The 26,967-nt window shown below is 46.8% G+C and overlaps 1 protein-coding gene across 6 annotated transcripts in view; it reads left to right on the top strand.

The window, feature by feature from the left end:
- ZEB2 (zinc finger E-box binding homeobox 2) overlaps nt 1–26,967 on the top strand; it is a 187,273-nt gene that overhangs the window by 128,421 nt on the left and 31,885 nt on the right. For all 6 annotated transcript variants that reach the window (XM_038750989.1, XM_038750990.1, XM_038750992.1 and 3 more), the window contains 3 exons: nt 4,326–4,397; nt 24,908–25,096; nt 26,159–26,373. In XM_038750989.1, coding sequence (XP_038606917.1) covers nt 4,326–4,397; nt 24,908–25,096; nt 26,159–26,373 — 476 coding nt within the window. The remainder of the gene's footprint in view (nt 1–4,325; nt 4,398–24,907; nt 25,097–26,158; nt 26,374–26,967) is intronic.

Below are 26,967 nucleotides of genomic sequence, written 5' to 3'. Positions count from 1 at the left end.
TCTTTTGAGCAATCACTTTGTGCAGTGCACTGTACTAAGCGCTAGGGAGAGTATAATATAACAATAAACAGACGCATTCCCTACCCACACTGAGCTGTCCCCCTTCTGCACTGTAAGCTCATGGTGGGCAGAGAATGGTCTTCCAACTCTGAGGTACGGTACTCTTCCAAGCGCTTAGTACAGTGCTGTGCACATTGATGGATTCATCTTTGATTCTTAATAATAATAATGGCATTTGTTAAGCGCTTACTATGTGCAAAGCACTGTTCTAAGCGCTGTGGAGGATACAAGGTGATCGCATTGTCCCACATGGGGCTCACAGTCTTAATCTCCATTTTACAGATGAGGGAACTGAGGCTCAGAGAAGTTAAGTGACTTGCCCAAGGTCACACAGCAGACATGTGGAGGAGCCAGGATTAGAACCCATGACCTCTGGCTCCCAAGCCCGTGCTCTTTCCACTGAGCCACGCTGCTTCTCTAGTGACACGATATCGGTGAAAGACAGGTCATAAAGAGTCGAGATGGTTCTCCGGAACGGAAAAGCAGCACATTTGTACATGGTAGCATTCAGAAATTTGAGAATGATGATAGTAATTAATAAGCAGAGTGGCTCAGCGGAAAGAGCCCGGGCTTTGGAGTCAGAGGTCATGGGTTCAAATCCCAGCTTCGCCAATTGTCAGCTGTGTGACTCTGGGTAAGTCACTTCACTTCTCTGTGCCACAGTTACCTCATCTGTAAAATGGGGGTTAAGACTGTGAGCCCCCCGTGGGACAACCTGATTACCTTGTATCCTCCCCAGTGCTTCGAACAGTGCTTTGCACATAGTAAGGGCTTAATAAATGCCATTATTATTATTATTATTATTAAGCGCTTACTTTGTGCTATGCACTGCACTGAGAGCTGGATACAAGATAATCAGGTTGAGCAGAGTCCCTGTCCCTCATGGGACTCACAGTCTAAATAGGAGGGAGTAAGATTGAATCTTCATCTGTAAAATGAGGAAACCGAGGCTCAGAGAAGTGAAGTGACTTGCCCAAGGTCACACAGCAGACAAGCTGCAAACCAGGATTAAGACCCAGGCCTGTGTTCCTTCCACTAGGCTCTGCTGTTTCCCTTGAACAGGACAATATACTGTAACTTCTCTTGACTTTTTCACAAGAAAAGGATAATGAGGAAGGAAATGCAGTAGAAATCTTGAACATTACCACTATTATGCAAAAAAAAAAAAATACTGTTAACTGTTTTCCCTGATGAGTGACTTAGTGTGCTCTCAGATGGAAAACATATGATTCTTGTGACTCCTTGCTACCCAAAAATCACATGAGAAAGACACAATTGTGATATTTATATCTGGGACTGAATTTCTCAGAAACATCTTCATTTCTTGCAGCCTGATAAAAATATCAGATGAGGGATTCTTTCCACTGATCAGTTTTGACAATTGACAATACTTTATAACGGTGCTACAAACTTCTAAATGTTTGCAAGTGAGATATCCTGAAGAAAACCTTTTTTTTTTTTTTTTTTGTAGTCTGGACGCCAGATCTGGGAACAAAATCAAAGCCATTTGTAGCATTTAAACAAATCCCTTTAAAATGATCCGAATTGTGTGTTGGGGGTGAAGTTAGCGTCTCTTTTATACTTGTGCGTTTTAACATGATGACACTCATTATTTTTAAAACTTCAAATCCAGAAACAAGTTTGGGAGCAGTGGAGCCTAGTGGAAAGATCTGAGGGTCAGAGGACCCGAGTTCTAATTCCGGCTCCACCGATTTTCTACTGTGTGACACTGGGCAAATCACCTAACTTCTCTGTGCCCCCAGTTACCTCATCTGTAAATGGGAATTAAGACTGTGAGCAACCTGTGGGACGTGGACTATGTCCAACCTGATTAGTTTGTTTCTACCCCAGCGCTTAGTACAGTGCTTGGCACAAAAAGAGCACTTAACAAATACTATTTTTTAAAAGTTATATTTTTGCTTCAGTATTGAATACTGCTTGACTAGTTCAGAATTAAGTCATTTTGTGCCTGAGTGTGGCTTAGAATGACACCACTAGAACCTGTTATTTTACCAACTAATTGCTGGAAGAATATGACAGCCAAGATTACCAGTTTAGAAAAAGGAAAAGAAAACGTAGATCATGGTTGACACTCCTCCATATCGTGTAGAGAGATCCCTCACAGAGCTTTTTCTCTTTCCAGCGATGTCTTTATGGCAAAAATAATGTTTACACATTTGGATGTTCAGCATATGATGGAAAACATAGCTAGCAAGCTGTCCTCATCTGCCCTTCCGTGTGTTCTGTGAGAAGCAACATGGACTCATTCATTCATTCATTCAATCGTATTTATTGAGCGCTTACTGTGTGCAGAGCACTGTACTAAGCACTTGGGAAGTACAATCAATCAATCAATCATATTTATTGAGCACTTACTGTGTGCAGAGCACTGTACTAAGCACTTGGGCAGTACAAGTTGGCAACGTATAGAGACAGTCCCTACCCAACAGTGGGCTCACAGTCTAGAAGGGGGAGACAGAGAACAAAACAAAACATATTAACAAAATAATATAAATAGAATAAATATGTGCAAATAAAATAAATAAATAAATAGAGTACTATGTACAAACATATATACAGGTGGTGTATAGACGAGTGGTGTACATACTCATGAAGAGAGCACGTTTACAGGTGGAAGTCAGGAGACCTGGATACCAATCCCAAGTGCACCGCTTTGCCGTGTGACCTTGGGGGAACCACTTAACTTCTCTATGCCTCAGTTTCCTCATCTGTAAAATGGAGATCCAGTGCCTCTTCTCCCTCCCCAGACTGAAAGCTCCATGACTTAATCTGATTAGATTGTGTCTAGCCCAGTGCCTGAGCAGGGGCCCTGGAACTTTATCAGCACTTAACACATACCACAGTTGTGGTTGTTATTGTATGCTTTGATAGGAAATTGTACGTTGTTCCCAAGAGGCCCTTAGTCCCCCATCTTGATTTGGGTGGAAACCTTATCCTACAATGATCAAATTCTGGCATCTTCCTGACCTCTCCACCCCTGGAAATGTGGGGGGCCCCTCTCCCCCACCCAACACGAGCACCCCAGCAATGTCCTAAGTCTGGTGGCCTTGTAATTGCAGCCGATGAAATACGCAAAGAAGCGGCGTGGCTCAGTGGAATGAGCCCGGGTTTTGGAGTCCGAGGTCCTGGGTTCGAATCCCACCTCCACTAATTGTCAGCTGTGTGACCTTGGGCAAGTCACTTAACTTCTCTGTGCCTCAGTTACCTCATCTGTAAAATGGGGATTGACTGTGAGCCCCACGGGGGACAACCTGATCACCTTGTAACCTCACCAGCGCTTAGAACAGTGCTTTGCACATAGTAAGCGCTTAATAAATGCCATTTAAAAAGAAAATACGCAGATGGAATCGGTCTGAGAACAGACAGGGAATGAGAGATTGCCCACGGTGAACATGGGCAGAAAGGGAGAGAGGCTTGGGTGGAGAAAGAGGAGAAAGGGAGGCAGAGTCAGACAGAGGGAGAAGAAGCGCAAAAGGGTCCTGGATGTTTTTCCTGAATCGGAAAACGTTTATGCTTTGAAACCTTTTCTGAGACAGAGACTGTGTCCGATCCAATTTTCTCTTAACTACTCCAGCGCTTAACACAGTGCTTGGCACGCAGTAAACCTTTGGCAAATACCACGATTATTATTTTTGTGGAACTGAAATCGAAAATTTCACTCAAAAGCTGCTAAAATTGAACCTCCCCTCCCCGCAACCCACTCCCTAGGAGCAAATCTAGAGGCAAAGGAGACAAGATGCATCTGGCCCATATGCCCCCAGCCCAGATTTACCACTGCGTCCGTTCTTCACAAGTACAAGCAACTTAGTTGCAGTTGACTGCTTATTGGAAAATTTTTAAAAAATGATATATTTTCTTCCATTTCTCACTGGGCTTGCTCCCCGGGGGGGAAAAAAAGGAGTTTTAATTTGCCCCAAATAAACACCTCTGCTTCTCACATCTTGCAGCGATCTTTAAAGTAAATACGGCTCTTGTCCAGCTAGCCTGATTGGATTCACTGAACCAGCAGATGAGGGCTTCCCCCAAGCCAGCCTTCTGGTGCTCATTATGGGCAGGGAATGCATCTGTTTATTCTTACACTGTACACTCTCAAAGCGTTTAGCACAGTGTTCGGCACACAGTAAGCGCTTAGTAAATACACTTGAATCGAATCGGTGCCTTCAGGAAGACCTTCCTGAGGTCAGCTCGGGTGAGTTTGCCTAGATGTTTTAGGCTCTAACGAGGAATGTGTGTTCTTTCCCCAGAAGAAATGAAGGAAGACTTTGACATCCTGCGGCCTGAAGCCACGATCCAGACCCCTGGAAACAACGGTACAGGTAAGACAGACCGTGTAATAATAATAATAATAATAATAATAATGATAATGTTGGTATTTGTTAAGCGCTTACTATGTGCCAAGCACTGTTCTAAGTGCTGAGGGAGATTCAAGGTAATCAGGTTGTCCCACTTGGGGCTCACAGTCTTCATCCCCATTTTACAGAGGAGGGAACTGAGGCCTAGAGAAGTTAAGTGACTTGCCCAAGGTCACCCAGCTGACAAGTGGCGGTGCCGGGATTTGAACCCACGACCTCTGGCTCCTCAGCCCGTGCCCTTTCCACTGAGCCACGCTGCTTCGCTAATACGGCTTGCCTTCTCTACTGTCCGCCTGGCTCTTGGAGAATCGATCCATCAGTGTGGCATCTAAGGATGATGAAAACGATGGCATCCGTTAAGCGCTTACTATGTGTCAAGTACTGTTCTAAGCGCTAGGGTAGATACAAGTTAATCCATTTAGACACAATCCCTGTCCCACATAGGCCTCACAGTTGTAATCCCCATTTTACAGATGAGGGAACTGAGGCCCGGAGAAGTGAAATGACTTCCCCGACGTCACACGACAGACAAGTGATTGTGAGCCCACTGTTGGGTAGGGACCGTCTCTATATGTTGCCAACTTGTACCTCCCAAGCGCTTAGTACAGTGTTCTGCACACAGTAAGCGCTCAATAAATACGATTGAGTTGAAAGTGATGGAGCCAGGATTTGAACCCAGGTCCTTCTGACTCCAGGCCCGTGCTCTATCCACTAGGCTACACTTACTGGGTGTGGAGCACTGTACTAAGCACTTGGGAGAGTACAGTATAACAGAGTTGGTAGACACGTTCCCTGTTCATGTTGGGTAGGGACCGTCTCTATATGTTGCCGACTTGTACTCCCCAAGCGCTTAGTACAGTGCTCTGCACACAGTAAGCGCTCAATAAATGTGACTGAATGAATGATGAACTTAGCCAACAAGCTTAGGGATAGCTGAGCACACAGGCAGACCGTGGACATAGCGCTTCTGTTTAGATTGCTGATACTTGGCCACTTGGGGTTTCTGCAAATGAATCAATCGGTGGTATTCACTGAGCACTTACTGTGTGCAGGGACTGTACTGAGCGCTTGGAAAAATTACAGTACAATAGTCTTGTTACAAACGTTCCTTGCCCACAAGGCACTTACACTCAGGATCGGGTTTTACTCTGCCTTGGGGATTCATTCAAACGTATTTGTTGAGCGCTAATTAATAACAATAATAATAATAATGGCATATATTAAGTGCTTACTATGTGCAAAACACCGTTCTAAGCACTGGGGAGGTTGCAGGGTGATCAGGTTGTCCCACGGGGGGCTCACAGTCTTCATCCCCATTTTACAGATGAGGGAACTGAGGCCCAGAGAAGTTAAGTGACTGGCCTGAAGTCACACAGCTGACAAGTGGCGGAGCCGGGATTTGAACCCTTGACCTCTGACTCCAAAGCCCATGCTCTTTCCACTGAGCCAGGCTGCTTCACGCTGCTATTTGTGTGCAGGGCACTGCACTAAGCACTTGGAAAGTACAATTCGGCAACAAATAGAGACAATCCCTACCCAACAATGGGCTCGTGTTTGCTTAGTACAGTGCTAAACGCTTAGTACAGTGCTCTGCACACAGTAAGCACTCAATAAATATGATTGAATGAATAGGGAGGACAGGACAGCCAGGAAGCCGGGGCCTGGTGGAAAGAACCCAGGCCCCGGGTTCAGAGGACCTGGGTTCTAATCTCGGCTCTATCACTCATCTTCTGTGGGGCCTTGGGTGAGTCACTTTATTTCTCCGGGTTTCAGTTCCCTCATTCATTCAATCGTATTTATTGAGCGCTGACTGTGTGCAGAGCACTGTGCTAAGCGCTTGGGAAGTACAAGTTGGCAACTTATAGAGACGGTCCCTACCCAACAGTGAATTCTCATCTGTAAAATGGGGATTAAGACCGTGAGCCCCATGTGGGACAGGGGTAATGTCTAGTCAGATTAGCTTGTATCTACCCCAGAGCTTAGTTCAGTTCCTGGCACAGAGTAAGCACTGAACGAATACCATTAAAACAAAGCCAATCAAAGAAAATAAAAGCAATGGCAGCGTTTGGCTTTGGAAATCAATCAATCAATCATATTTATTGAGTGCTTACTGTGTGCAGAGCACTGTACTAGGTGCTTGGGAAGGACAAGTTGGCAACATACAGAGACAGTCCCTACCCAATAGTGGGCTCACAGTCTAAAAAGGGGGAGACAGAGAACAAAACCAAACATACTAACAAAATAAAATAAATAGAATAGATATGTACAGGTAAAATAAATAAATTGAGTAATAAATATGCACAAACATATATATATATATATATATATATATATATATATATATATATATACAGGCATATATGGAAAGACAGAAAGCAGCAAAGAGAAGGAGAGTAGGGAGCAAGAAGGAGTCCATACGTTGTGGCTTGGGGAATGGAGACTTCTCCATTTGAATGTGAATATTAGAATAATGACTGTTAATGATATTGCATCATTAATATAACAATTACAGCAGTCCCCCTAGATCGAAAGCTCCTCGAGGACAGAGACCACAGAACAGTGCTCCAGAGCTTAGAACAGTGCTTGGCACATAGTAAGCGCTTAACGAATATCATGATTATTATTCCCAAGTGCTTAGTACAGTGCTTAGCGCATGGACGGCGCTCAATAAATGCCAACGAATGACTAGAATAGAGTCCACTGACCCTGGCTGCCCGGGTTCACATGGCGCAGGGTGGAATCTTCAGCCAGACAGGAATCAGAGTGAAAGGTTTATCAAAATGACAATCAAAAAAAATAAGGAACACGGAAAGCGTTTACACATGTGCGTGCACGCGCAAACACGTGTACTTTCACAAATACATACAGAGAAGAAGCAGAATACAGAGAAGCAGCGTGGCTCAGTGGAAAGAGCCCGGGCTTTGGAGTCAGAGGTCATGGGTTCGAATCCCGGCTCCACCACAAGTCTGCTGTGTGACCTTGGGCAAGTCACTTAACTTCTCTGAGCCTCAGTTCCCTCATTTGTAAAAATGGGGATTAAGACTGTGAGCCCCAAGTGGGACAACTTGATCACATTGAATCCTCCCCAGCGCTTAGAACAGTGCTTTGCACATAGTAAGCGCTTAGCAAATGCCATCATCATCATCATCATCATCAAATACATACACATTTGACTTTTCAGTCAGTCATGGACATTTCTTGACCATTTAGTCTGTGGAACACTGTACTAAGTGCTTTGGAGAGTATGATAGAATTGAGTAGATATAGTCCCTGCCCTCGTGGAACTTAGACGTTACTGTGTGCAGAGCACTGTACTAAGCGCTTGGAAGCGTCTAATAGAATAAGTAGACACAGTCCCTGCCCTCAAGGAGCCTATGATCCCCAAATGCTCCATTTGATATTTTCCAGGCTTTCCCTAGCCTTTTTTCTCCTCCTCAAAATCCACATGTGCTCCTGAGGTGAAAAAGTGGATTTAAAAAAACAAATCTAGATTGTGAGCCCGTTGTTGGGTAGGGGCCGTCCCTACATGTTGCCAACTTGTACTTCCCAAGCGCTTAGTACAGTGCTATGCACGCAGTAAGCGCTTAATAAATATGATTGAATGAATGAATGAAAGTCATCTCCGTGTGATAGACTATTTTTTCCTCAATAAAACAGTGGAAGTTCATCGAAACAATTTTTTTTTCAGAACTCTGATTTAGAGTTAAGCACCAAGCGATGCAAATCTTGCTTCTTTTCAAAGGGCAAAGGGTACAATCGCCTGCTCCAAATGATATTTATGTGACTTACTAAGCTCCGTTCACTTCTCCTTACCCTACCTGTCTCCAAACTAGTGAGTGTCAATATATAAAACCAACTGTCAACCTCCAGGTCAAACATGGATTTTGCACTAACTTCAACCATCGCTAGGTATTTTATAGGAAATGTTGCAAATGCAGGTGATTAAGGTAGCACTCACACCTCTCTTGCGCTGACACACGTTAAAATAAGCTATTCCTGCCGTGGTCCCATTTATTAAGATCTTATTAAATAACTTCAGAAATCCACTTGCTAATTTTCTTAGAAGGGAAGTGGTAGAAATAATGGAAAACAGAACTATGTCAGTAATTTTTTCCCTTCATTAAAGTAATGAGGGGACTTCTGAAGTCCCTATATGTAAGTTACAATAAATGTCACGGTGCGGGAGCAGAAATACTGTAAAATGATTTAATGAAAGGGAATGTCAATAAGGAGGCACCTTGTTTTTTAGTGTTGAGAATTGAGAGTTAATAGGAACAAGGGGTGATTGAGAGGATTCCAGAATTTTCTTTCTTGGTTAATTGTGGAGGCCCTTCCCCCAGACATGACGATTTTCCTGTTTCCACCTCCTTCGATGTTTTTCGGTTCTGTCGTTGAATTGTCCCATCAGATGGTGGCAAGTATCACCTCCCTCTCTCCCAGAAGCCTCCTCTCCCAATCAATCAATCAATCAATCGTATTTATTGAGCGCTTACAGTGTGCAGAGCACTGTACTAAGCGCTTGGGAAGTACAATTTGGCAACATAGGGCCTTCGTTCTCATCGTGCATCTGCCCGTTGCTTAAAAAGTGCACTTCAAGTCTCCGGAGAACTCAGAGAATACTGTTGAATTCTCTGACTTTAACTGGGAGCCTCTGGTGGGATGGGGACTGTGTCCAACCTGATTATCTTGTAACTATACCAGTGCTTAGAGCATCGCCTGGCACGTAGTAAGCGCTTACCAAGCACCATTAAAAAGAAGCAAAGTGTTTAATTTTGCAGTGGCACCAAAGTCCTATATGGTCACTGTATCGCTCGCCTGCCTTCTGCGTGCAGAGTCCTGAACTAAACACTTGGGAGAGCCCAATAGAGTTAGAAATCCCAATCCCTGTCCTCCAGGAGTTTACAATCAAATGGGGAAAATAAATTACAGAGAGGAGGAAGAGAATGGAAAGACAGATTTGCAGGTGAGGAAGGGCTTAAATAGGAGAGAGTATGTGTCGATACGTCCAGGAGGGTTACTGGAGATTGGGGATGCACGATCAATCGATCAGTGCTATTTTTTGAGGGCTTACTGTGTGCAGAACACTGTATTAAGCGCTGGGGAGAGTACAATACAATCGAGTGATTGTATTGCAGAAGTTCTGGGATGATAATTGATGGGAAGCCCCTGAGAATGTTTCCCCCTAGTAGACAGGGCAGCAGAGAGTGGGAGGGTGAGGAGAGGGGGGACGAAGGTGGTGGTTCCCTTAGAAACATTCAATTTGGGAGGGAACAGATTAGAGCCCAGATTAAAGTGTGGACTCTCCTCCTTTTTTTTTAAATAGCATTTAAGTGCTTTTTATATGCCAGACACTGTTCGACATGCTGGAGAAGATGCAAAATAACCAGCTCAGATGCAGTCCCCGTCCCACCTGGGGCTCACAGTCTTAATCCCCATTTTACAGCTGAGGGAACTGAGGCCCAGAGGAGTTAAGTGACTTGCTCAAGGCCACCCAGGGGACAGGTGACGGAGCTGGGATTAGAACCCAGGTCCTCTGACTCCCAGGCTTTTGGAACTTTAACCCTCCAGGTTAAGTGCTGGGGAAGAAGAAGGGAGGTAGAGAGTAGCAAAATCCTTCTAGAACATTGGGCTTGGAGTTGTTTAATTTGGAGGGGACTGTAATCGTGGTCTGAAGGAGGCCCGGTCTTTCCAAACCAGTCTTCCTCAGCGCTGATCTTTCCCAGCCGAGAGGTTGGCTCTCCTGCTGAGACTGTTGACATTTATTGAGCACCAGCTGTGTGTGTGGCACCTCCCCCTAATCCCAGAGGGGCTGGGCCTCACTTCCCAGGCTTCCTGCAGAGATCCGTCCTCCGGGAGAGTCCAAGGGATCTGGTGCCTCCCTGCCCACCGAGAGAGCAGCCTCCCGCTGCTTGTGTCCTGCTCCGCCGGGGCAGTGGAGTCCTAACACGTCCCCAGCCGACATCTGTGGTCCCAGGGTGACCACTTGTCCGTTTTGTTTTACACCATGGAGACAGTCCAGTTTCCAGCTGATCTGGCCCCGGTCCACAGTCCCCGTGCCTTTATTTGCGGGATTCGGTTTTCCAGTCCCTTTCTTCCTTCCCTGCTGTCGATTCCCAGAGTACCGAGGGGATTTTGACAACTCTGGAGTGGAAGGGAGGAGGGGCATTATACATGCAAAATAGGGCATATGACATCATGACTAGAGAAACAGCGTGGCTCAGTGGAAAGAGCCCGGGCTTCGGAGTCAGAGGTCATGGGTTCAAATCCTGGCTCCGCCGCTTGTCAGCTGTGTGACTTTGGGTGACTCACTTGACTTCTCTGGGCCTCAGTTCCCTCATCTGTAAAATGGGGATGAAGACTGTGAGCCCCACGTGGGACAACCTGATCACCTTGTATCTACCCCAGCGCTTAGAACAGTGCTTGGCACATAGGAAGCGCTTAACAAATACCAACATTATTATTAACATTATTATTATGACTTTTTAAATGGAGCTTAGTATGCATCAATCAATCAGTGGTAATTATTGAGCCCTTACTATGTGCAGAGCACTGTCCTAAGAGCTTGGGAGAGTACAATGCAAGAGAATTAGCAGACACGTTCCCTGCCCATAATGAGCTTACACTCTAGAATAATAATAATAATAATAATAGTGGATAATAATAATAGTGGTATGTGTTAAGCGCTTACTATGTGCTGAGCACTGTTCTAAGTGCTGGGGTAGAGATGAGGTAATCAGGTTGTCCCACATGGGGCTCACAGTCTTCATCCCCATTTTCCAGATGAGGTCACTGAGGCACAGAGAAGTCAGGTGACTTGCCCAAAGTCACACAGCTGATCAGTGGGTGAGCTGGGATTAGAACCCACGACCTCTGACTCTCAAGCCCGGGCTCTTTCCACTGAGCCATGCTGCTTCTCTATGCCATGTTGCTTCTCTAGAAGGGAAGACAGACATTAATACGACTAAATATTTTATAACAAATGATTTAAAGCACTGTTTTAAGCCTGGGGTGGTTACAAGTTGATCAGATGGGCCACAGTCCCACAGTGGGCTCACAGTCCAGTTAGGAGGGAGAACAGGTATTCAATCCCCATTTTACAGATGAGGCAACTGAGGCACTGAGAAGTTTAGTGACTTGCCCATGGGTCACACAGCAGGTAAAGGGTCCACTCACTCCTAGGCCCATGCTCCTTCCTCTAGGCCATTCTACAAACTCACTGTCACTCGTGTAATACTAATAATGATAGTAACAATAATAAGAAAAATAATTGTGGTATTTGTTAAGCACTTACTAGGTGCCAGACACTGTACTAAGCTCTGGGTTAGATACAAACTCATCAGGTTGGATGTAGTCCCTGTCCCATGTGGGGCTCAACAGTCCTAAACCCCATTTTACAGATGAGGTAACTGTGGCCTAGAGAAGTAGAATAACTTGGCCGAGGTCCCACAGCGGGTGAGTGGAGGAGCCGGGATTTGAACCCAGGTCCTTCTGACTCACTTGCCCGGGCTCTAGCCACTAGGTCACACTGTTTCTCTGTGACATCAGGGATGTCTGGTGTCCATCTGAGACCCAAAATGGACCGAGTACCGGTATCCGGAATCCCGAGCTCTAATTTTCTGTGCGTTCTGTGACCCATAACCCGACTTCTTTCCATCTTGGTTCCTGGAAAATTATTTGAGCTTAGCTGTCTACAGGCTCATTAGTCGGTCAATCGCAAGTCACTTAACTTCTCTGAGCCTCAATTACCTCATCTGTAAAGTGGGGATTAAGACCGTGAACCCCACAACTTGATCACCTTGTATCCCCCCCCAGCGCTTAGAACAATGCTCTGCACATAGTAAGCGCTTAACATATGCCATCATCATCATCATCATATTTATTGAGCACTTACCATGTGCACTAAGCGCTTGGGACAATGCAACATACCAATATTACAGACGTGTTCCCTGCAGACAATGAGCTAGTCTGGTGTGTTTGGACAGGCGGAGAAAAACACGATTGTCGGAGAAGATTGGGAGGGAGGGTAAAATATTCTTCGTCTACACCCTGCTCGTCACGGGGATGTGCATCTCATCATATCATTAGCATGAATGCAAATTCTGGGAGCGTACCAAGACCTGAGGAGCCCGTTGGTGTTTTTCTAGCTGAATGTGTGAAACTTCTATTTTCCTCAGACGTGCTACTACCGTAGTTACTGGGTCTATAAATAAGATCCAGCGCCAACTCCTTTGCTAGAAGAAAGCATCTCGGCGTGAGCCGCTTGGGCAAGGTCGATTTTGGTCACAGCTCTTATCTTTTCCGAGAGCCAGACCGCGCCACTCCTCACACGGGAATAAACCGCGTTCGACACTGCCTTTATGCCGGGTCGTTAGCAAACACCTTCTCCGTCGGGGGTCATCGTGGCCAAACAAAATACATTCTTTATTTCACTTCTCTTCCCTCTGCTACCTGCCGACATGAATCCCTCTCCCACAAAAGCCCTCAGTGCTGGGGAGGAGTAAAAATCAATCAATCAATCGTATTTGAGGGCTTACTATGTGAAGAGCAGTGTACTATTCTTTCATTCATTCAATCGCATTTATTGAGTGCTTACTGTGTGCAGAGCAGTCAATCAATCAATCAGTCGTATTTATTGAGCGCTTACTGTGTGCAGAGCACTGTAGTAAGCGCTTGGGAAGTACAAGTTGGCAACACATAGAGACAGTCCCTACCCAACAGTGGGCTCACAATCTAAAAGGGGGAGACAGAGAACAAAACCAAACATACTAACAAAATAAAATAAATAGAATAGATATGTACAAGTAAAATAAATAGATAAATAAATATGTACAGACATATATACATATATACAGGTGCTGTGGGGAAGGGAAGGAGGTAAGATGGGGGGGATAGAGAGGGGGACGAGGGGGAGAGGAAGGAAGGGGCTCAGTCTGGGAAGGCCTCCTGGAGGAGGTGAGCTCTCAGTAGGGCCTTGAAGGGAGGAAGAGAGCTAGCTTGGCGGATAGGCAGAGGGAGGGCATTCCAGGCCCGGGGGAGGACGTGGGCCGGGGGTCGATGGCGGGACAGGCGAGAACGAGGCATGGTGAGGAGATTAGCGGCAGAGGAGTGGAGGGTGCAGGCTGGGCTGGAGAAGGAGAGAAGGGAGGGGAGGTAGGAGGAGGCGAGGGGATGGACAGCCTTGAAGCCAAGGGTGAGGAGTTTCTGCCTGATTCAGGCCTGGCAGAGGTTTCTTGACAGCCCACCCAAGACCTAGGTTCTAGTCCATTGTCCAGAAGTCCTAACTGAGGACAATTCACCCTGGAATACTCCTTTGGGAAGACAGCCGAAACCTGGTGAAAGAGCAGGAAGGTGAGCCCCACAGCCAGGGTTCAAACCCTCCCCCCCGCACCCCTGCAGGGTCTTCCGTATAGATGATAAGATGGAGAGTGGGAGATTGGGGAACATGACTGGAAGCTCCTGGAGGGCAGGAATCAGTGCTATCATCTCTACTGCATTTTACTCTCCCAAGCACTCGGTACAGAGAAGCAGCGTGGCATAGTGGAAAGAGCTCGGGCTTGGGAGTCGGAGGTCGTGGGTTCTAATCCAGGCTCTGCCACTTGTCAGCTGTGTGACTTTGGGCAAGTCATTTAGCTTCTCTGTTACCTCATCTGTAAAATGGGGATGAAGTCTATGAGCCCCAAGTGGGACAACCTGATGACCTTGTATCTACCCCAGAGCTTAGAACAGTTCTTGGCACCCAGTAAGTGCTTAACAAGTACCATCACTATTATTAGTAGTATTATTACAGTGCTCTAAACATAAGCACTCAGTCAATCAATCAATGGTATTTATTGAGTGCTTACTGTGTGCACAGCACTGTAGTGAGCATTTAGAAGAGTACAGTGCAACAGAGTGGCTAGACTTGTTCCGTGCCAAAAAAGAGTGGCATGGCCACGTGGATAGAGCATGGGCCTGACTGTCAGAATAATAATAATAATAATAATAATAATAATAATAATAATAATAATAATAATGGCATTTTTTAAGCACTTACTATGTGCAAAGCACTGTACTAAGCGCTGGTGAGGTTACAAGGTAATCAGGTTGTCCCATGGGCTCACAGTCTTAATCCCCATTTTACAGATGAGGCAACTGAGGCCCAGAGAAGTGAAGTGACTTGCCCAAAGTCACACAGCTGACAATCGGCGGAGCCTGGATTTGAACCCATGACCTCTGACTCCAAAGCCCGAGCTCTTTCCACTGAGCCACGCTGCTTCTCTAGAAGGACCTGGGTCCTAATCCCAGCTCTGCCTCTCATCTTCTATGTGACTCTGAGCCAGGCCCTTCATTTCTCGGGGCCTCAGTTCCCTCACCTGTAAAATTGGCATTGAAATTGTGAGCCCCAAGTGGGACAGGGACTGTGGCCAACCTGATCAGCCCGTATCTATCTCAGCGCTTCGTACAGTGCCTGGCACATAGTAAGTCCTTAATAAGTATCATAAAAAAAAGAAAGAAATGTCACTGATTGATTATTGGAAGCAGTGGGACCCCTCCCTCCTAGCTGTGGTTACTCCTGGAGCGTATAAGAGACTCCCATGGGCCCCAATTATTAAAACCACCTACCCCCTTCTCAAACTGACTTGTCAGGCCAGTTTCACCCTCCATTTCCCCCCTCAACAGAGATTCCCAGAGGGATTCCTTGCTTGGGATAAGTCCAGCCTCCTAACTCTGCCTCTCCATTCCCCTACTCTGTACCTTTCTTCTGGGGGAAAGCCCAAAGAGAGGTCACAGCCCACGTTCAGGAGACACTGAACAGCCAGCTCAGCTCAAACGGGCACAAGCTGAGCGTCATCCGTCCTGGGCAGAGAGAGAGAAAAGTCACAGCGGGGCCTGTGGCCTGCTGCCTTCACCGAACAACTCTCTCCTCCTTCCAGTGCTCTCACAGAGGCTTGCATTAAGGCTGTTTAATGAACTGACTTTCGAGCCGTCACCCCGACTTTACAAGTGAATGCATAAGTTACTTCTAGTCCCGAACGGAGGGGATATTTTCTTACTTCACTCTACCAGATCCATTGGCGAGATAACTCTAATAGCTCCTAAAAGGCTTAACAACGGAGAGGTTGGGCTAATAAAGTGAGCGTGTCCTGTGTCCCTGTCACTCAGGGCCAGACCCATTTTTAAGTTCTCAGATTTACCTTCGCCCCTCGGTTGGCTACCCACCATGCAAATTGCGATTAAAAAAAACATCACATTTTTATGAACATCACCCCATGAGTAAGCGTGTTTTTTGAAGGCGGGGGGAGCACGGAAGAATGTCAAAAAAAAAAGCATTCAAAGAAGAGGAAAACAGAAGTAAAACTTGGCAGGTTAGAAAGGCGAGATGGTTTCCAGTGGGTAATCAGCTAGCCCCAATGAGTACCTGTCACTTCCTGGCTAACGAAGGCTGCGGTTTTATTAGCTTTGTTTGTGATTAAAAGAAGCTATCTCCACCTAGCAGGAGGAGTTTCCACAAAAAATATCTGGTCTCCCAAGCTCCTGGAGTGTCTCCTCTCCTGGCCGAGCGGGGAGGGGGTTGGAGTTTGGTTTCCTCTTTTCGTTTTTAAGGGCTCCTCCAAAACACTCTTCTCCAGGGTATCAGGTCTCTACCGGCAGTCTGTGCGGGTGGAATTTGTCACTGAGGATCAGTCCGCTCGGAGGAACTCCCGACCAGATCTGTGGAGGGAAATGAGACACCTTTAAGGGAATGATCCAGAGGGATTTTCCCACTGGGGCTCTCTTGAGGAGGTCGGGTGGCTGGGGAGACTGAACCACACTCCAGCCCCTATGGAATAGTAATAATAATAATAATAATAGCATTTATTAAGTGCTTACTATGTGTGAAGCACTGTTCTAAGCGCTGGGGAGGTTACAAGGTTGTCCCACGGGGGGCTCACGGTCTTAATCCCCATTTTACAGATGAGGGAACTGAGGCACAGAAAAGTGAAGTAACTTGGCCAAAGTCACACAGCTGATAGGAGGCCTTCCCAGACTGATGCCCCTCTTTCCTCTCCCCCTCCCCATCCCCCCTGCCCTACCTCCTTCCCCTCCCCGCAGCACCCGTATATATATTTGTACAGATTTATTACTCTATTTATTTTACTTGTACGTATTTACTATTCTATTTATTTTGTTCATGATGTGCATCTAGCTTTACTCCTATTTATTCTGAACACTTGACATCTGTCCACATGTTTTGTTTTGTTGTCCGTCTCCCCCTTCTAGACTGTGAGCCCATTGTTGGGTAGGGACGGTCTCTATATGTTGCCAGCTTGTACTTCCCAAGTGCTTAGTACAGTGCTCTGCACACAGTAAGCGCTCAATAAATATGATTGAATGAATGAGTGAATTGGCAGAGCCCGGGATTTGAACCCTTGACCTCTGACTCCAAAGCCGGTGCTCTTTCTATCAATCAATCAATCAATCAGTCAATCATATTTATTGAGCACTTACTGTGTACAGAGCACTGTACTAAGCGCTTGGGAAGTACAAGTTGGCAACATATAGAGACAGTCCCTACCCAACAGTGGGCTCACAGTCTAGAAGGGGGAGACAGAGAACAAAACCAAACATACTAACAAAATAAAATAAATAGAATAGATATGTACAAGTAAAATAAATAAATAAATAAATAAATAGAGCAATAAATATGTACATTTCTACTGAGCCACACTGCTTTGCTAAGACCTCCCCACGCCCCTTTCATCGTCAATCGTATTTATTGAGCGCTTACTATGTGCAGAGCACTGTACTAAGCGCTTGGGAAGTACAAATTGGCAACATATAGAGACAGTCCCTACCCAACAGTGGGCTCACAGTCCAATTCATCCCCTCTCATCTGGCGACCTGCGAGCTTCAGGACCACCAATCTGATCCCCTCTGGATCTCCAGAACACTCCTCTCCCCCCAGGCCGCTAAAGTGGAAGGCAGCCTGGTGTAGTGGAAAGAGCCCAGGCTTGGGAATCAGAGGAGGTGGGTTCTAATCCCGCCACTTGTCTGCTGTGTGACCATGGGCAAGTCACTTCACTTCTCTGGGCCTCAGTTACCTCATCTGTAAAATGGGGATTAAGACTGTGAGCCCCACGAGGGACACTGACCGTGTCCAACCTGATTTGCTTCTATCTACCCCAGCGCTTAGTACAGTGCCTGGCACATAGTTAAGTGCTTCACAGATACCTGGGCAAGTCACTTGACTTCTCTGGGCCTCAGTTACCTCATCTGTAAAATGGTGATTGAGTCTGTGAGCCCCACACGGGACAAGGGACTGTAGGAGAAGTAATGTGGCTCAGTGGAAAGAGCCTGGGCTTTGGAGTCAGAGGTTATGGGTTCAAATCCCGGCTCCGCCACTTATCAGTTGTGTGACTTTGGGCAAGTCACTTCGCTTCTCTGGGCCTCTGCTACCTCATCTGTAAAATGGGGATTAAGACTGTGAGGCCCTCATAGGACAACATGATTGCCTTGTATCCTCCCCAGTGCTTAGAACAGGGCTTTGCACATAGTAAGTGCTTTAATAAATGCCATTATTATTATTATTATTATGACCCAACCCGATTTGCTGGCATCCACCCCAGCGCAGTGTACAGTGCCTGGCACATAGTAAGCGTTTAACAAATGCCATAATTATGATTAATTGTTCTACCACAATTATTAATTATCATTATTATAACGCCCACCGAGCAACCTCTGGGCACAATGCGCTGTGCTGAGTGCTTAGAGAAGCCCAGAGCAAAGAAGCAGCATGGCACAGAGAACTCCCCGTCTCTTCCGGACTTAGCCGGGCCCACATCCCCCCAGCCGACCACAGGATGCACAGACATGCCTGTCATACCGGCTCACATATTGAACTCCCCATGCCCTTGTGAAACGGCCGTGGCATGTCACACATGTGTTCTTAGATGACCAGGGTGGGCGGCTCTTGCCAAGACATAGTGCCCAACCCTCAGGGGGTGATGGGGAGAGGTGTGGTCTTCCTGTCAGAGAGCAGCAAAAACTAACCCTCCACTCCTCTGCTATGCAGATCCCACCACACCGACCCATCTGAATGCAACCTTAACTTGTACTTCCCAAGCGCTTAGTCCAGTGCTCTGCACACAGTAAGCGCTCAATAAATACGATTGATTGATTTCTGCTCACCTCTTTCTCCCTCTCCCTCCCTCCCCTTCTAGTGCATTCAAAGGTCTGCCAACCAGACTTCCCTTTTATTAGCATTTCTAAATATACATTTATTTTAATGGATGGAGGTGTTAAGTCCTTTCAGGGAATTAATGCAAGTTTTAACAAGTCCTCAGCCTGGGCGTGAATTATCAGGCCCCCCCCGGATCCCCTCTGTGAGGTGGAAGCACATATCAGGGTGTCCTCGCTAAACTTGGTGGGCGTGGATATCTTCCACCTGGGATACTGTTTGAGAAGAGACCCTTTTAGGGAAGAAAGAAAAAAAAAGGTGGGATATTAGCAGAGCAGCACATTTAAATTAGTAGAAGAAAAGGCTGTGTGTCAGCCACCCAAAAGTGAGGGCACGTAATAATAATAATAATAATGATAATAACAATAATAATATTGTGAGAAGCAGCATGGTGTAGTGGATAGAGGCTTGTGAGTCAGACCTGGGTTCTTGTCTGCTGTGTGACCTTGGACAAGTCATTTCATTTCTCTGGGCCCCACCTCATCTGTAAAATGGGGATTGAGACTGTGAGCCCTATGTGGGACAGGGACTGTGTCCAACTACATTTGCTCGTATCCACCCCAGCGCTTAGTACAGTGCCTGGCTCGTAGTAGGCGCTGAGCTAACACCGCAATTATTATTACTGTAATAATAATAATGATGATGGCATTTATTAAGAACTTACTATGTGCAAAGCACTGTTCTGAGCTCTGGACTGTAAGCCCGTTGTGGGCAGGGAATGTGTCTGTTATATTGTGGTCTCCCCAGCACTTAGTAGAGTGCTCTGCACAGAATAAGTGCTCAGTAAATCCGATTGACTGACTGACTGACCATGTGAGTGAGCCAGGGGTGATATTTCCAAGGGTCTTAGGTTTTTATCATGCAGGGAGAAAGCAGCTAGAGTGGAAAAACAGCAGCAGTCAATCAGTGGTATTTATTGAGTGCTTACCATGTACAGAGCTCTGTACTAAGCTCTTAGGAGAGTACAATATAACAGTCGGCAGACATGTTCTCTGCCCATAATGAGCTTACAGTCTAGAGGAGGAGAGCAGCAGCAGCAGCAGCCAGGGTTGGCGACATCTCGAGAGATTGAGGTAATTCCTCCTCTAAGGAGCTCCTTCCTGGCGTTGAATTGGTCACAAACCCCTCCGGGGGACGTGAAGAAACCATTTTGAGTCCAATTGGGGGCAGAGAAAAAGTAACTTGAACTCAAGGCCGGTTGAGCCCTTTTCAAGTCTTTGGGGACCGAGGTCAAGCGGATGTGTGAAGAAACCATTTGAGATGACTGGAATAGTTTCCTTCTGGTCTAACCATAAACACCACACCTCACTGGGGAATTTTGACATTTCACTGCATGACGGGATCAGAGTGTGAAAGGATTAAGACAAAGAAAGAAAGAAAGCCGTGAGGTGGTTCTCGACTTAGTGTGGTACTTCAGGGAGTTTCTAACTCTCTGGAGAAAGGGCCATTTCATCTGAGTCTGCTGAGGACAACACGCCAGGAATGTTGCCTGCTAAAAGGGAGCCAGGTCTTAAGCAGAGGGAAGCGCAGGGCTGAGAGTTTGCCGTGGGCTCCACCATCCTCACCCCATCCTGGCAAACTTCTGAAAAAGCAGGATATTGCTCTGGATTTCCTGCCCGATCCTTTTACCACCATTAGAGTGGAATTTCCTTGTGGGCAGGAAATGAGTTTTATGCTTCTGCTGTACTTCTGAAGCAATTAGTGCCATGAATCGCACTCACTGATCCTCAGAGTAGGCCATTTCCATTACCGGCTCTTCTCTCAAGGCAGGGCCAGCTTCAAGGACGACAAATGAAACGAGAGCGGGGCAAAGACCCCCTCCCCGCCCACCCATCCCAGTCGGGTTTACCGGTTCATTTGGCCATTCTCCATCTCCGCAGTGGATACTTCAGTGGCCACAGCTCTGCAGGAGGGATGAGAAAGATGAGAAACCACGGAGGGATTCTCTGCCCTCAAGAAGCTTCCACTCTCAAGATTAAGGGCAAGACTGGTGGATTCACAATGCCATATGCACATTTGTGATGTGGGGTCTGAGGGCCCGTGAGAAACATGGCAGCTCTCCGAAATCCATTTGGTTTTGCAGTGCTTCACTGAGACCCTGAGCCCTCCCTAAAAGCATTTGGGTTGGGAAATGGGGATCTAGAAAGCAAAATCACTTGCCGATACATTTGTTCCACCTTCATATCATCCCCCTTGTTTCCCCTGACTGGAGACCCTACCTACCCACTCTGTTCTATCGTTTCTCTCCCAAGCGCTTAGTACAGGGCTCTGAACACAGTAAGCGTTCAATCAATACCGTTGATTGATCGATTGAGGCATTGGGTCCTGGGGGCGGATTCGGTAGAACCAAGCGGTTTTTTGGCTCATCAGAAGAAGAGGGGTCACCTTAGAGGGTGGGTCCTAGGGTGTGGCCCCAGTTGACCCTCTCCGCATAGTGAAGCCCAGAATCATGGACCCCAATCCAATTTGGATCCCCTAACCCAACTGAAGATCAGTTCCCACGCCCTACAACCAGAGTTACTGGGATCTTCCAACCCCAACCCTTTTCCCAAATCCAAAGGAGATAGATATGGAATGAAATGTAACCATGATATTTGTCAATTACTTACTATTTGTGAGACACTGTAGTAAGTGTTGGGATGGTTGCAAGCAAATGGGGTTGGACACAGTCCCTGCCCCACGTGGGGCTCACAGTCTTAACCCCCATTTTACAGATGAGGGAGCTGAGGCCCAGAGAAGTGAAGGGTCTTGCCCAAGGCCACGCGGCGGACAAGTCGCAGAGCCGGGATTAGGACCCAGGTCCTTCTGACTCCCAGGCTGGTGCTCTATCCACTAGGCCAAATTGCTTCCCTTAAGAAATGATAATGGTACTTGTTAAGCGCTTACTATGTGCCAATCAATCAATCAATCAATCAATCATATTTATTGAGTGCTTACTGTGTGCAGAGCACTGGACTAAGCACTTGGGAATTACAAGTTGGCAACATATAGAGACAGTCCCTACCCAACAGTGGGCTCACAGTCTAAAAGGGGGAGACAGAGAACAAAACCAAACATACTAACAAAATAAAATAAATAGAATAGATATGTACAAGTAAAATAAATAAATAGAGTAATAGCACTGTTACTCTAAAATAAATAGAGTAAAACACTGTTCTAAGTGGTGGGTAAACTGGCCAGGTGTGGTGGCCCAAGGAGTCATCGCCGATGGAAATTGCTCTCCCACTCTTAATAACAATAATAACAATAATGGCATTTATTAAGTGCTTACTATGTGCAAAGCACTGTTCTTAGTGCTGGGGAGGTTACAAAGTGATCGGGTTGTCCCACGGGGGGCTCACAGTCTTAATCCCCATTTTCCAGATGAAGTAACTGAGGCCCAGAGAAGTGAAGTGCCTTGCCCAAAGTCACACAACTGACAAGTGGTGGAGCCGGGATTTGTACCCATGACCTCTGACTCCAAAGCCCGTGCTCTTTCCACTGAGCCATGCTGCTTTCCCCACTCTTAGGGCAATTGCCTCTAGAATGGGCAAAATTTTGCCCCGACAGTTTGCCCCCGACTTTGCCAAGAGAGGACTTCCTTCCTTTGGACGCCTCTCTTCTCCCAGAGTGAGTCTCCGTGGACTCCACAGACCACCGGGGCAGATAGGTTGGGTGCCCCAAGTCCACAATGAACAAGTTTCAGGGGTTGGGTGGGGTCTCTCTTTGGATCGGAGCCAACGAAAGTGCTTCTTATCTCGCTGCTCACAGGGCAACGTCAGAGGACTCAGCTGAAATCCTATTTTGGAAAAAAAAAAAAATTCTCCCTTCCTTCCCCTGCCCTCCTCTCTCCCCACCGGCCCCACAAAGACCACACTTACAAAGAGAGAAAATTTAAGTCTGGCAAATTCACTTTTATGGGAAGATGGGAGGGTGGAAGGGAGCGGGGAGGAAAGGGGGAAACGCTAACTGCTTTTGAGAAACTGTGAAATTGTGACTTCTTTATGGATTTCACCACGCGTGAGCATTTTTAGCTTTGCCACGGTAAAGAGTAACACAATCGGGTCTCTCTCCCCCCCACCCTGACATTTATAAACAATTTATTTAGGAGGTTTGAGCCACAGTTTATTTCAGAAAAGCACTGAGATGTTTAAAATATACAAAGTCTGGTGACACAAGTCGCTAGAATTGTTTTACAACTCTCATTCATTCCAGGGAAAGAACGTTTACCAAAAAAAAAAAAAGAATTCCACATCATTGGGAAATCACATTCCAGTATTTCTGCTCTTCCAGCTTCTTTTGACACTTCTCATTTCACTACTACTAAGCAGTTCATTTAAATCCGTGTCTAGCAGCCTTCAATATATTATCCAAAGACAAACACGCTAAAACTTTGGGGAAAAATTAGCTGTTTTTCTTTCGTGTGCTCCAGCTTTTCAATATAGCCAATTTAATATTTGTCTGCAATGTCTCAGGCTTCTTGCACTCATTCCTTTGGGTGGTATTCATGGGACAGAGGGAATAAAAGCATATTTTTAGCAACAGGATGTCTTTGTGGCTAGGGACATGTTATGTTCTGCGGACAATGAAAAATTCGATCTACCTTCTTAAAAGAGAAGAAAATGTGCTAGTGGCCGTAAGACAGGCTGTGGGTTAGGATATGACAATTATTATAAGAAGTTCAGATGCAACAATTGTTATCATCATCATCATCAATCGTATTTATTGAGCGCTTACTGTGTGCAGAGCACTGTACTAAGCGCTTGGGAAGTACAAATTGGCAACACATAGAGACAGTCCCTACCCAACAGTGGGCTCACAGTCTAAGAGAATATAATAATAATGGTGGTATTTGTAAAGTGCCTGCTATGTGCCTGATGCTGTGCTAAGCACTGGGGTGAGCTCAGTCAGATCGGACGCAGTCCCTGTCCCACAGTGGGGCCCACAGGCAAGGGAGAATGTGGTAATGTCCGTCATTCAGTCGGTTGTATTTATTGAGCGCTTACTGTGTTCAGAACACTGGACTAAGTGCTTGGGAGAGTGCAATATGACAAGAGAACAGACACATTCCCCGCCCTCAACGAGCTTACAGTCTAGAGGGAGAGATGGATATTAATAGAAATAAATAAATGAGAGATGAGGACATAAGTGCTGTGGGGCCGGGAGGGGCTGGTGAATCAAGGGAGCAAGTCAGGGTGACGCAGGAGGGAGTTGAAAAAAAGGGAAAGAGGGCACTGGGTAAGCACACTTGGCAAACAATGCCCTCTAGCCTGGATAATCATCTAGAAATGGGATCTCCCGGGAGATGGGTGAAATCTAGATAATGGTCATAATAATAATTATCTGTTAAGCACTTACTACGTGCCAAGCACTGTTGTAAGTGCTGGGATAGACATTAGGTAAATCAGTCCCTGTCCCACATGGGGCTCACAATCTTAATCCCCATTTTATAGATGAGAGAACTGAGAAGTGAAGTGACTTGTACAAGAACGCACAGCAGACAAAGGGCGGAGCCGGAATTAGAACCCATGTCCTCTGACTCCCACTGGCTCCGGGGGCCTTATTGACCGACACTTGGTCGTGCATAGCACTGTACAAAGCGCTAATAATCGCTAAATGCTAAAATAGCATCTTCCTCTCTGGAAAAGAGACAACACCATTTTGGTTTCGGTGTCGACTGACTCCGGCAGCCTTAGTGACCGACACTTGGTCATCCATCATCATCAATTTGGCAGGCTAGCTCTCTTCCTCCCTTCAAGGCCCTACTGAGAGCTCACCTCCTCCAGGAGGCCTTCCCAGACTGAGCCCCTTCCTTCCTCTCCCCCTCGTCCCCCTCTCCATCCCCCCATCTTACCTCCTTCCCTTCCCCACAGCACCTGTATATATGTATATACGTTTGTACATATTTATTACTCTATTTATTTATTTTACTTGTACATATCTATTCTATTTATTTTATTTTGTTATAGTATGTTTGGTTTTGTTCTCTGTCTCCCCGTTTTAGACTGTGAGCCCACTGTTGGGTAGGGACTGTCTCTACATGTTGCCAACTTGTACTTCCCAAGCGCTTAGTACAGTGCTCTGCACACAGTAAGCGCTCAATAAATATGATTGATGATGATGATGATGATCCATGGGCTTCTTGCTTCTTATCATGCAGCGCTTGCCTCCTGCCCTCCCAGCCGGGCAGTCTTCCCCGCCTCCACCCCCGGACACCATTCGGTCTCCCGAGGTCACAGAGCAAGAAAACGAAACGAAATGAACCGAACCGTGTCTTCTGTTGGGTTTGTGATTTCAGTTAAGAACGCGAATTGCACGTCGGACTTCGAGGAGTATTTTGCCAAAAGGAAACTGGAAGAGGGAGATGGGCACACGGTCAGCATTGCGGAGTATCTGCAGCGGAGCGACACCGCCATCATTTACCCGGAAGCTCCCGAGGAGCTCTCCCGCCTTGGGACCCCGGAGGTCAATGGGCAAGAAGAGAATGGTGAGGCTGGAGCTCTCTCTTTCCCAGTCCCACCTCCTGTCCCCTCGCAGCTCTTACGGCTGCTGTGTGTCTGAGCGCTTACCTTAACGCTCGAAGAACAGCTGCGGAAGCGTGGCATTTCACGGGCAAAAGATGGGAAGCATCCTTTAGGCCTAGCGTGACTTTTTTCTGGTTCCCTTTCGGTGGGCCGAACGGTCCGGCCCCGTTCGCCCGGAGCGAGCAAAACCCCTGATTGAAAATGCGAAAAGAAGCCCAATTCGGCAGGCCGCCCTATTCTGGGAGCGAAGCGGGGTAGAGAGGGGAACGGAGCCGGGGGTGTGGGGACAGTTGGGCAGAGTGGTGAGGGGGCGGAGGGAGATGCCTACTGAGAGCTCACCTCCTCCAAGACACCTTCCCAGACTGAGCCCCCTTTTTCCTCTCCTCCTCCCCATCCCCCCCGCCCTACCTCCTTCCTCTCCCCACAGCACCCCTATATATGTCCATACAGATTTATTACTCTACTTATTTTACTTGGACATATTTGCTATTCTATTTATTTTGGTAACGATGTGTATCTAGCTTTAATTCTATTTGTTCTGTCGACCTGACGCCTGTCCACATGTTCTGTTCTGTTGTCCGTCTCCCGCTTCTAGACTGTGAGCCCGTTGTGGGGTAGGGACCGTCTCTCTACGTTGCCGACTTGGACTTCCCAAGCGCTTAGTCCAGTGCTCTGCGCACAGTAAGCGCTCAATAAGTATGAATGAATGAATGAATGAATGAATGCCGGGGCCCCTCCCGTCGAAGGAAAGCCCGTCCCGGGCCTGGACCCAGCTGCCTCTCCCTCCCCAGAAGCGCGGGCCATTCGGCTTCGTTTTCTTCCCCTCCGGCGGTGAGTCATCCGAGTTTGCCTTGGGTGTGGACGAGGAATGATGAATGTTTAGGGCAGCAGGCCTCACGGCCGGCCCTCGAGTGTAGCAGATTGTAGCGATTCCTGTCATGCCAGCTAGGCAATCAGCCCATTAACTGCCATTGATTTCCTGACCTTTTGGCCTGGTTCTCCGTCCCTCGGTCTCTCGGCTGCAGACCTGACACCTGGAACTCCAGATGCCTTTGCCCAGCTGCTGACCTGCCCCTACTGCGACCGAGGCTACAAACGCTTAACGTCGCTGAAGGAGCACATCAAGTACCGTCACGAGAAGAACGAGGAAAACTTTTCCTGCCCTCTCTGTAGCTACACGTTCGCCTATCGCACCCAGCTCGAGAGACATATGGTGACTCACAAACCGGGCACAGACCAGGTGGGGCCCGATGGTCGGGGGTTGGGGGGTTGGGGGGCCTGGCGGGGGGGGAGAGGAGGTCTGCCTTTAAGCGATTCCTTTCTATAATAACCCCTCGGAGAAACGATATTGCTTTGATTGGCAATCATTATTAATTTTTCATGGCATTTTGAAGATGCAGATCTTTTAATGGTAATAGCTTTAATTGAGGTCTAAATGATTTTTTGATGGTCTCTTCTAATATGATTTAATAGTCTTATGTTCACGATCGAATGAGTGTGTTAATTTCTAATTTAGAAATTTTATTTGCACTTTAACTTGACTTTAGTTTCATTTTTATGTTCCTCAAAAAGTGAATGAAACCGGAGCGTTTTAATTATACATTATTAAACATCTCAGCAATTTTAATTCCATTTTTCACCCGGTTTTACTTGGCCACTTGGGCGTACGGGCTCCCTAAATCCCGTTTAAAAGGCGAGGGGGGGTCCCGTAGTTCCCGCCGACCCTTAAAGATGACCCCCCGCCCCTGGGAGTTTCTGCGGTCTCATTCCACGTTTCCAGGCCGGCTCCGAGCCTCCGGGGAAGCTGCCGGTTTGGATATCCGGGATTTAGAGG

The sequence above is a fragment of the Tachyglossus aculeatus genome, chromosome 9 (assembly GCF_015852505.1).
Source record: "Tachyglossus aculeatus isolate mTacAcu1 chromosome 9, mTacAcu1.pri, whole genome shotgun sequence".
Classification (NCBI taxonomy): Eukaryota; Metazoa; Chordata; class Mammalia; order Monotremata; family Tachyglossidae; genus Tachyglossus; species Tachyglossus aculeatus.
Note: the sequence above shows the minus strand (reverse complement) of the source record. Positions and strands in the feature narration are given on the sequence as shown.